Source organism: Echeneis naucrates, chromosome 15 (assembly GCF_900963305.1).
Source record: "Echeneis naucrates chromosome 15, fEcheNa1.1, whole genome shotgun sequence".
NCBI lineage: Eukaryota > Metazoa > Chordata > Actinopteri > Carangiformes > Echeneidae > Echeneis > Echeneis naucrates.
The window spans coordinates 19,146,765-19,158,947 of record NC_042525.1 but is presented as its reverse complement, the minus strand read 5'-3'; the positions used below and the strand labels follow the sequence as shown (position 1 = coordinate 19,158,947).

The 12,183-nt window shown below is 39.5% G+C and overlaps 1 protein-coding gene across 2 annotated transcripts in view; it reads left to right on the top strand.

Moving 5' to 3' along the window:
* Positions 1 to 12,183, top strand: part of LOC115055161 (attractin-like protein 1) — a 160,115-nt gene that overhangs the window by 142,234 nt on the left and 5,698 nt on the right. Inside the window, exon 26 of one of the 2 annotated variants that reach the window (XM_029520685.1) lies at positions 7,083 to 7,144. In XM_029520685.1, coding sequence (XP_029376545.1) covers positions 7,083 to 7,144 — 62 coding nt within the window. Of the gene's footprint in view, positions 1 to 7,082; positions 7,149 to 12,183 lie in introns of those variants that run through there. The other variant, XM_029520686.1, reaches the window with a different exon arrangement.

The window sequence follows — 12,183 nt, the reverse complement described above, 5'->3', positions numbered from 1 at the left end:
TTCAGAGTTAGGGACATAGAAGACAGCCTGCTGCGGGTCTTGACCTCAGTAATGACTAGACTGGATCAGCTGTCCATGGAGTCCTCTTCATTTTCCTCCCTTCTACTTATCTTCACTTCTCCTCGGTCTCACACTTTATTGGTGTAATTGGAGCTCTACCTTTGCGATTAAAAAAAAAAAAAAAAGCACACGTCAGTTGCCCTCAGATCTGAAAACAGTTGCAGTCCATAGAAAAGAATTTTTGCTGTTGTTTTTGTGTTTGTGCTGTAATGTGTGGGTTATGCTAGTGTTTTTTTTCTCTTTTAGAGAATTCCCATCAGTAATATTGTTTTGAAAATGGAAGTATTTCCTTTTGCTGCCTTTGATTCCAAACCAGCTTTGTCAGTAGTTACCGTCATTGTGCTGCCGAAGTTCCATACTCCACTTAAACTTAACTAACTAATGTCTACTGTTACAGCCATTTCAGTATTATAGGTGAGAATGCATGTATATCATACTGCAGATTGAAAAACTGAGAAGTTCTGCTCTAAAGTGATTTGGGATCTGTTTGCCAAAATCACCTCAAAGCTGAGATGATTGTAAAATCTTACAAAGCTTCTTCGATTTCAAAACAAAACTTTATTATCCATGACTACAGATCACAGGATGTTTCCTTTTCGTACAAGTCTGAGGCAGTTTTCACAGCTGAACCTTTCCTGAGATGCAATGTGTTTTGCTGCTTCACAGCAGTAATCATTTTGGACCAACTCTGGTAAAGGCATCAGGAGACCTGATGACTCATTTTCACTCAACACATGTTACATAAGCTTACAGGAAGGCGTACGTGTGAAACTAAACAAAACCCTTTTAGAGCTGATTAGTTCAAAGAGGTGCACTGTAAACTGACTTTAAGACTCACGCTGGCATAGCAGCATTAACTGCATCAAACCGTAATGCAATGCTCTTCAGCAGCCTTTCCATTTCAAAACGTGTCTGTGATAATATGTGGGATTTTTCAGACCTGTAGTTGACTTAAATGTCATTCTGTAATATCAAATGCAAGTGTGCTTTAAGCTTTTGTTTCCTCCAATTTTAATTTCATTTTTATGTATTCAGGACAATTAGCAAGTCAATTATTCTAAATTATTCTTATTATTCATTAGTTGTGTAAGGTCACACTGTGCATTGGTCCTGAATTAGCAGATTTTTCTCAGCATTGTTGTGAATAAAATGGTTCTATTCTCAAAAGCTTTTTAAATTTTTACAAAAGCAATTATCTCACTGAAAGATACGTATGTTTAATTTGACAAAAGGAAAGATTACCATGAAATCAATTTTCTTTCATTTATAAAATGCCCCATACATCGAAGTGCTGATTTTTATGAGAAGATGTACAGAGATCAAAGAGAGTAGACAGTTTTGATGTACATCTTCTGCCTTAGGCTTCCTTCTGGAGTTTTAGTAATAGGTCAGGTCAGTGAGCTCCAGAGGGGGTGGACTTTTTTTGGAGTGATCTAATATAAAATAAAACAGATTTCAGGTAAACAATCAGGGAAATTGGATGGTGGGTCTAGATGGGCGGGGTTATAGGCGTGGCTGAGAGCGGTGACTGTTTTATTATGACATCGAAAAAGCTCTGACAGCTATTTTTACGGCTTGGTTTCTGAATACTGGTTGTGAGCATTTCTCTATGGACTGAGAGCTTTGATACTTTCATTGTATTAATATAGAACCTGGACCTGATTTATAGTCAAAGACCACATGGAGGGCTAAATGTATACAATATGGGACATTTAACAAGTGACCGTATTTCCATTTGAAACACAATCTCTAATACACATTTTCAGGACCACTGTTTGCTTTGGTAATCTGTGCATTCATTTGGCACTTTTTGTGCATTCAGCTTGCAGCAGAGTGTGTGTTTGTAGTGGTGTCCGATGTGTGTATTAGTTGCTCTGCAGTGGTGTGAGTAAGGAAGAAGAGGGGTGTGGTCTAAACAACTTATTGATTATAGTCGTGTTTAATGACTGCAGTTGTTGTAAATTGAAATGATGGCTCTTGGCTGGTGTTTGGCTGGAAAGTGTGTGTGTATGTGGGCGAATATGTGCTAATAGGACTGTTTTTTAAAATGTGTATGAATTGTCAGTAATGAAGTATAATGGTCACAGTTCGCTCCTGTGTTGGTATCATGTTGTTTTGTGTTTTCAGCTGTGTAACAGTTGCATTCGTTTTTCAACATAATGTACATTTATTTGTTGATTTGCAGCCCATGAATTTTCTTATTTGGTGTGTGTGTGTGTGTGTGTGTGTGTGTGTGTGTGTGTGTTTGCTAAAGTGTGCACATCCATAATAACAGTTTATATTCAGGTGGTTATGATGTAAATTGCTGCATTTAGGAGCCTGAATGCAAAGCCAGGCTCTTTTCTCCCTGATGTCTGTATTAATGTTCTGTCCCTCTGGACCAAAATCTGCTTTTCTGCAGGTTTTTCACCATCAGGCCATTTTACCTGCTGCACAAATGCCAGGAAACCTCTTAAGCCCATTCTACTACATTTCTTTCTTTTTCTTCCCCTCCCAACTAGTCTCAGAGGATTCACCAAAGACAAACCCACAGCCTTTCCAGCTATTAAGGCCATTTAAAGGTATCCCCATGATGAACACTGTTGAAGTATATTGCTGTCAAATGTATTGTGACGCCTGTGTTCTGTGTTCTTTTTAATATTTCACAGCCTCTGTTAGCCGCAGTACCACTCAGGGGGTTTTACTGATTTTAAGAGGGCATCTACCTGCCAGGAGGATCAGATGATGTCACATGTTAATTTACACATCAGTGGACTCAACTGTACCGCTCTTCCATTGTTTAAAAGTTTCTTAAAAAGTGTAAGACTTTGAGGTCTTTTTAAAGCCAATTAAAGTGAAATATAAGACTTCTAACCTCTCAGCATAAAAAGAAAATGAGGAAAGTGCAGGTCTGTCTGAGAAGGTTGATTTCTCCTAAAAAGTTCCTTAACAAAAAGTCTGAAGATGTCAGAAGTAGTATTTCAGCCTCAGTAACAACTTGTAAGGGTTATGCTCCACAGAGGGAGACTTGACACTTCAAAAGCAACAACCATGTCGTTGTTCTAATATGTGTAACATATTGACATATTATTACACAGATCAGATATATAGACGTTCATGTGCCAATTATTAAAATGTATTTTATTTTATTCGAGTCATTGAATAATATAAGCCCTGTTTCTGTTTCCATGGTGAGTTTGGGATGTTTTCTTTACCTTCACCAAGTAGTTAAAGTATTGGGCACTAACCCAAACAAGAAACCAAATCCAAGAGCTGGCTGAGCAGGAAACACAAAGGGCTTGATCTACTAAGATCCCAAATAAGGGGTGCTAAATTGCATGCTTGTGGTACGATGTTGCACGCTTGGTTTGCACGCGTTTTGTGTGTGATCTACAAAAAAAAATTGCCAAAGTGATTACAGGTGCAAACAGCAGTATTTAAATGAGGAGTTTGCGTGCCGTCACCCTTTCCATCATCTAATGAACCAGATGCAAAGAAATAAGAGTGAGAGTAAGAAGCTTTATTGTCATTGTACAGAATACAGCGAAATGTCGCTGTATTCTGTCGTGGTATTTTGTGACTATTTGGCTCCAGATCAGCTTTTAATTCATTCAGCAGCTCCAAGATGGCATGGCTGGTTAGGCGATATGTCTGAATAACTTTTTCTTCTGTCATCCCAAATATAGTGACACAAAAAAGAAATATCCATTCTCTGCATCTCCATTCATTGTTCCTGTTTCTCCTCCTGGCGACAATGACAGCAGCCATTGTGCGTAGAGCTGGGATGATTTGTACCTTCCATGCACCTTCCAACACATTTCACTTAGATGCAATAATCCCCGTGCTAATATTTCGTATCTGCATTTTCTCCTCCCAATATTATGCTCACCTGGGCAGAATGTCCCATATTCCATATTCATTAAGGCCAAGGTGCTCAATGGACAACGTGTCATTTTGCTTTTTTTGACATCAAGTTTGCACACATTTTTATATGAGCAACCCTTTAGTAGATCAGGCCCTCAGTGTTCATGTTCATATGAGGTGATCCAGGAAGACACTGACAGAAAAGTGTAATTTGGTGTGAAGGTGTTGCTGAGTAGACTCAAAAGCACATTGTCTATGTCCCAGTACAAGGCCTACATGCTTGAGAGGATGTGGTCTATGAGGGGCTGCACCTTTCTAGCCATTCTAGAGCACCAAGGCCAAAATGACATAAGACAGTCTGATCTTTGGAGGACTTTCACTTTGCGTCACCAACCATGCTCACCCTTAAGGGAGTGTCCTAGGGTGCCCATTGTGCCAATGTTTTTATTCCTGTTGAACTGAGGAGAAACCTATTATAGAGTATTAAACAGCTAATCCTTGTACTCTCTGTAAGTGTTTTATTTATTTATTTACTTTTTGCTTTCATTATCAGCATGCAATGTGTCTTGGAATAGGCTGGGCCACAAAGGAAGAAGGAATTAGACAGCATCGCTGACTCCATAAGTATCCTTTGAAGGATGCAGACCCTGGCTTGGGACAGAGGTTTAGTCGTTGTTATAACATGAATATAGGAATTTATAGATCACAAACACATCCTAACATGCAGTAACTCAATGTTTCACTGACAGCTTTGGGCTGTTTTATTGTACTTTTTATTCATCTTTTTCTCATTCTTTTGAGGGCAGCAGACACCCAAGAGTGCATGACTTGTGTCAAAACTACTTTACTTTCACTTCAGCCTGTTTACCAGCCGTGTTGTCTGGGTTTGGCATTTGTCAGCTCATGTGTACAAACGAAGACTGCCTTGTTATCTTTGCTTTGTATTGGTTGAGTACCACAGATGTCAAATATCATGACACATTTAATGTCTTTTCGTCAAATAAAACAACCGATGCAACATATAACCAACTAGTAGCAGTTGCCAAAGCTAATAATATTTTTAAGTAACTTTCCTGGTGGCAGAAATGTATCCCTTGCTGCATATCTCACCTTGACATTTGAGTTGTACTCAATAAACTTTGTTGACCAGTTGTGTAGGGTTCACATTGGTTGTGTTTGTGAGTCACTTGACATGACATCTTACAGCCAGGCTTGACTGTACTCTAGAAGTACCTTCCTCTGCTTTGTTTTATCAGTTTCAGCCTCCTCTAACTGTAGAACCATGACAATGGGTGCTTATGAGTTTCCCCGCTGAAACTCTGCTTTGTGATGCTCCTAAAGGGAAGAGATATGAACAGAAAATCAATTATGTTGGGAATAAATAATCCTCTTAACAGGAAGGAGTTTAAACATCGATTTCAATGGCTTTTCAGGAGTGGTCATAGCTGAAGGCCAGAACTTTCTCTCTAAAGCAGTAGGGTGGAGCTCACGTTCAATGCAATGCACAGAACCAGGCACGCAAACACCCAGCTACTGATCAAGACACAGTGTGGAGTGCTGATAGGAAAGAAGTTTATTACGGTCATAAACATGAGCGTCTGCATGGGTGTGTGTCAACATTTCCCTGTGGAATGAGTACTTTGATACTTTTATTGTATTACTATAGGACTTACATCTAATCTATGCTCTGAAAATATATGGAAATGTCACATTATATGATATTAGATATTAGTACTTATACACAAGCCATTCTTTTCCAATGTTAAACCCAACCCCAATACTTAACATTTAACACATTTAACATACAGACTGCCTCGGGTTATATGTTCAGATTTTTCGATCACTTTTGGAGCTCTGTCTTTACTACCTATTTAATTATTTATATCACCTTTTCTTTTCTTGCAACCTCTGAGATAAAACATATCAGATCACACAGGGGGCACACTGCACCAGAGTCCCACAGAGAGCTTGAAGGTGGGTGGTGCAGTCAGTAGGTTTAAGTGTTGCCGTGGCATCCAGCTGCTCCGGCGGAACTCAGTTGAACAGAGTGCTACACAGAACTGGAGAGAACAGGTTAATTTCATGATAATCCAGAGACCATAGTGGTGGCTTGAATATCATCTGCAGCCTTTGCGTGTTGCGGAAGGTGATAGAGAACATGCGAGAACATATTGGCGTGATGAAATTGCTTATGTAAGAGGTCTGAACATTGGCCCTAGGTAAGAGAGATGCCTGTCCGCTGGTGTTGCATCAGTTCCACATGATATTCTGTAACACAGGTTGGGAGAAGAAGCAAGGTTATGTCAGGGCCTGGTGAATTTTGTGGAAAGTATGGTCAAAGCAAAACAAGATGTATTCTGCTGCTGCAGAAAACTGTTGATCCTCATTAATCTGTTTAAGATATGCAATTATTCATTTCAAACTACTCATCACCTTGTCTGATATATTAGAACACTCTTTTATAAGTGTAACCTTCTGGTTTTCATTGTTGTGTGGAAGGAACAATGGAAACATTTGGTCATTTATTGCATTTGTTTGGCAGAGTTGTACCAAAAAAAGATACTTCAGCTGAACTGATGGTTAACAGATGTTTTTTCTAACTTTATAATTATTTGTTGTTTTCTGAATTGAAGTCCAAAAACATATGAAGAAAGAGTACAGAATTGGATTTTGTCAATACAGGCACAAATGAAAAGGAAGCGAAAATGTGGAGGATATGTTTGGAAACGTCACGCTTGGCTTTCCACCATAAGATTTAACTTGTGTTCGTATGGAAATGTTTTTGCAGACGTTGGTCAATAAATTCTGAATCAGGTCAGTATGCCAAGAGAGAATCTAAACCTCTCTTCTGATTGGCTGACAGAATGTTTTCTGAGTGATCAAATGAAAATATAGTAGTTTTCAGATGAACACACAGGGGAACCAAATCTTGCAAAATTGAATGGTGGGTCCAGACTTGGAAATCACAGGAATCCTGACATCTGGTTTTAAGGCTCCATTTCTGAATGCAGGATACAAATATTTCTCAATGGACTGAGACCTTTGATATTCTCACTGAATTAATATAGAACATAGACCTGTTTTATTTATTTCTTATCTCACTTTATATTATTTTGGACCTCTAAGTATGTGCTGTATTCACCCATGCCTTTTTGTATTTGGTCACTCTCTTTTGACAGATTGCTTTCTCTCAGCACAACAGCATCATGGACCTGGTGCAGTTCTTTGTCACCTTCTTCAGGTAAGTTTGTCTTATTTACTGTATGTGCTCTCTTCTCTGGGAGCATCCACTTATTCCTCACAGCGGCTTTACTATTCAGTGGTTCAGCTCCCAAAGGATCATTGCACAACTTGGCCATAACCTGCACTCATTAATTTACAGTAGATGGCAGTAGCTGCAGGCATGGTTCTTAACTCCTGACAGTTCTGACAATCATCTACATCTATCGAACAGCAACTAACAGAAGTGTGGGGCACATTGTGGGTGTGAATTAAGTTGATAGCGTATATAACCCCAGCAAACTGAAGTCAGTGGCATGAACTAAAGCCTTCAATATGTAGCTGCCTCTTGGACACAAGAAATTGTGTTTTTTTCAGGCCAACTTCCGTCTTATTTCTATCTACTTAATAATAACAACCAACACCTATTAGAAATATTTTAATCTTTAAGAAATTATTTGCATCTGCACCTACAGTCAGTCCATTAAAAAACCAAACTGACAGATAATGAGATAATGGAGCCCTTTCTTTCTGGACTGGATGAGACACATTTTTGTTACGGCTCATAGTCATGACTGCGTGTGGATCTAATGCGAGAGTGTTTTGGGGAAGTCTGGAATGAAGTCTCCTATCTTCAGGCAAGATCCTGCCACTCAGGTTTGAGTCCAGACAAGTGTGTGTCAGTTTGAATACATACATACAACAAGTGCGTATATGCACTTTATTTTCTTGTTTATATGAGCAGATGTCCTCCTTCTTTGTGTGCACGTTGCTGTGCTGCCATGTGAGGAAATTAGTCCTTTTTCTGCCCAGGGCCGGCTTCCGGATATCAGCGACCTTTAGGCCAGCATACAGGGATGATGTCACCAGTAGGAGACAGCATCACATTTTGCCGGGAGAGTTCGGTGTTATGTTTTATTACTCTCTTTCACTGTTTGTGTGTGTTTATTAGTTACCCTTCTGTTTATGACTTGTACTCTGCACTGCACCAGTGAGAAAAGGTTATATTTTTTTTCTATTTATTGTTGGTTTATTCAGTGCTATAGTTATATAATGTTATGTAATCTCTTTTGTTTTTGTTTTTGTTTTGTTTTTTTTCACCATGGGAAAATTTAGGTATCTCAATTATGGAATAACAGCATTGAAAATGGAAAAAAAACAATGCTCAGCAAAACGAAAAATAAACATAAAACTTCACAATATATTTGATATTTGACCACAGACAAAATAAGGAATGGCTAAGCAACCCTACAAAGCCCAATAGCCTCTTCAGAATCTGATGTGATGGCTCATATTCATTTCATTGCATACACATCCACAGGAACTGTTGTCTGCAAATGCTCTCTGACACAGTTAGTATCTTGCCACTAAAGAAACTGGAACATCAGATGTTTTTCTCAGGAAATGTTGGAGAACAACAGGGTGCTAAAAGAAAAAAAAAAAAAAAAGTTTTTACTTTGAGCCAGCTGCAGGTGTAAATATGGAAATGGATGCGTAAACAGTAGATGTGTTGTGATGTGCTTGTGTTAAAAGTAAAAGGGATCGTCCTACAGCTTGGTTCAATTGTTGGTTAAATTTCAAATGTGAGCTTGTTAATGTTTTAATGTATGTGAACGTGCTTTTTCTTGCCTCAGCTGAGCTTATCTGGTCCAGAGCCAGAGCAACAAGGAGCCTGAGTCATAGCAACGTGTGTGTGTGTGTGTGTGTGTGTGAAAAGTAGCTCTTAGGCAGGAGGCAGTGATGAGATGCAGCCTCACACTGGGCAGGAAGAGATGAGGATAGAAAGAAGAGACTGAAATTCTACGACATAATATCATCAGCTAGACTCTCACTCAGCAGATATGTAAATGTAACTGTTTCCAGATTTTGTGTTTTAATCACATAAACAGAAACAGACAGAAAAACAAGAATCATTTACTTTCAATTAGTATCTGCTTCCACTGAGTGTTGGCACCAAATATGTTGGAAAAATATGCCGCATCACATCAATTAATCTAGCTGCAATTTTTCAGGCAGCCCAAAACCCTTGGTTAAGGCTACAGAAATATATTTGTGGTTAAATGAATAAATAAACAAATAAAGTTTAAAACTGACCTTTTTAATATCAAGCAATTAATTTCTGAAGCCCTTCTGACAACTGGCACATGAATCTAATTTCAGACGTAGGTTCATTTCGCGGCTCCAAGTAAAATAGCACAACAAATATCAATTCTGAAATCATGTAGATAATCATGAAATATCGTGGACAAAGCTCAGGCTATGGCCTAATTTAATTGGCATCATTATTTTGTGGGAAACCGTATCATATTATAGCTTTTACCAATTGCTAAAAGACATTTTGAGACAAACACAAATCCAAAAATTCAAACAACATGAACAAAGCCCCAGACTTTTCTATCACAAATCGAACACAAGTCGCACAAGTTTCTTGTGTATCTCTAAATGTTCAAAACCAAACAATGTTTTCAGGTCATACACACAGCAAGTAAAAATATATTCATCACAGCGCATTTGTTCCACACTACGTAAAATAATTTAGGACACAGCATCCACAGCATGTGGGCCGTATGGTGGTGTAGCGGTTAGCGCTGTCGCCCCACTGTCCTCCAGGTACTCTGGTTTCCTCCCACCATCCAAAGGCATGCATGTGTAGGTTAATTGGTGACGCTAAATTGACTGTAGGTGTGAATGCGAGTGTGAGTGGTTGTTTGTCTGCCCCTCACCCAATGTGAGCTGGGATTGGCTCCAGCAGCCCCAAGAAATGGATAAAGTGGTTGAAAATGAATGAATCCAAGACATGTAGTTAACAGAAAATGTTTGTTTTAAATGCATTTTACAAAAAAAAAAAAAAAAAAAAAATACTGTAGTCGAAGTGATATCTATATTCAGCACTTTCAGAAAACAGAATCATCCTCCAACATCATGTCTTTGTGTGGGAACCGGCCAGATGGCTTCATCCAGGTCATAGCCAATATTTTCCCTTGCCAGACAACGGGGAAATATCCTCTGGTTTGCCGAACCCAGCCTTGACAAGACCCACAGTCATATCATCACAGGCCTGTTGCACTGCCTCCAGTAAAGTTTCCCTATTGTGGGCATGTCGGTCATAGACCTTCCACTGACACACAGTGAAAAACTCCTCTGTTGGATTCAGGAAGGAGCTGTGTGGTGGAAGGAAAACCTTGATGAAGCACTGGTTGTTGCTGAACCACTCACGCATCGGGACAACAAAGTAAAAGCTGACATTGTTCCAAAATATGACACACAGGATGCATTGCTTGCTGATCTAGTGGCTCTCGCAGAGCTATAATATCCTGTGTACCACCCAGACATGTACATGGCCTCAGTTTGGCCTTATGGTAGAGAACCCACCATTTACTTATGGATGCACAAAGGGAGACGTTGCCACCACACCGGGGAAGGAACTTCCACAATGGCACATTTGCCAATTACATTCCTGCCTCTCCTCCTCCTTTTTGTCAGATTGAACCCTGCTTCATCTATGAAAATGTATTCATGGGGCCTTTACATGGTATCCAGTCTCTATAAAAATAGATTATGCAGTTTAGTACAATAAGTGATACAGAACAACAGACTTCAGCAGTAGTCACTCCAGATTTACATACATTACAGTATATTTTATAGTACTGTAAAGGTAAAAATTGCATCTACTGCCCTACAGTAACAATCAACCTATGAGCTTAGAATTGTACAGGAAGCATCAGTGCTGAAAGTGTGTGTAGGTTACATTTATTGATATTACTTTGACCCTTTCAGAGTTGTGCTCTCTGAGCACTCTGTACACTTGTTTAATGCTAAGTCTGTTGCATTGGAGGACATGGCCGTGACAGAGACACACTGTTGATTCCATCAGAGTTGACATTGTCTTTAATCACTCTCTGCTGGATTTCACAGAGTCGGATGGCTTTATTTTGAAGGACCATGCTTCTTAGATCAGTCCTTCCACCCTCATTTGGTTGCCTTTCAGTTCTACAAAGCAGAAAATGCACTTGCAAACGTATACAGTCAGTAAAGGCAGTATTGTAAGGAACATGACAGTGTTCTGTTTGTCAAATGTGGAACAACACGACACAATGACCTGTTCAATTCTCTGAATGTCCTGACGATTCACGCCACAGAGAATCTGCTCAAATTTGGGTTGGACTCAGTTGGTCCTGCTCCTCTCATTGTCATCTCATGAACAAGGATGTGGTGTTCAATAGCCCGAAATTCATCACTAACGATTGTTCTTGCTCTTCCTCAGCCACTTCCTCGTCCCCTTCCTCCTCGTCCACCACCTCTCAGACAAAATCTTCCTCCTCTGCCTCTCTGTGTGTGTCTGTCCCTTGTAAAAGGATGGACGTCCGCATCATATCATTAGAAACATGTATGTTGTGTGTAAAAATGGCAGCTGTTTTGGAGTTTTGTTCACATTTTGCTGCCAACTTTGCAAAAAAAGTGCATCAAAGTGTGGAATGTGCTTAGTTTACTGAGAGTGTGTTTAAGGAATAGCCAAAAAGAGCACATGAGTCTAAGTACCTGAGCAGTGGCCAAAAGAATGTCTTATTGGAACAATTTGTTGAGGCCACTGACAATTTGTTTCAGAGAATGGGATGCACTGTTTTAGCAGTTGTGAAGAATTGTAAATATCAAGACAGTGTCGTTACAATCCAAAGGTGAATTTTGGTCCAAGTTACACACGTGCCTTCTGAAGTTATATTTTCTAGCAGGTTTGGTTCAGCTGCTTAAAGATTCCACTTCCCGTCTGGACCTGATAAGTTGTGAAATCTTCTCCCACAGAATCCTCCCGTGTGTCTCCCTCATGCATTCTTTCTCATCTCTAAATGAAGGTGAGAAAAAAGGAAAATGGCCATAATTAAACAGTATTTATGTGTCCACTTTGCACAGTCCCAAATGCTAATTGGTGACACTGCAGTTCAACTTTGTCCAATTACTCCCAGCTCCCGCTCGCTTGATTACTGTAGCAGTCAGTTTCCCTCTCGCTCGCTCTCTTTTTTCCAAAACAGCAGGGTAGCTGCTCAGCACTAAATGGCTCATGAG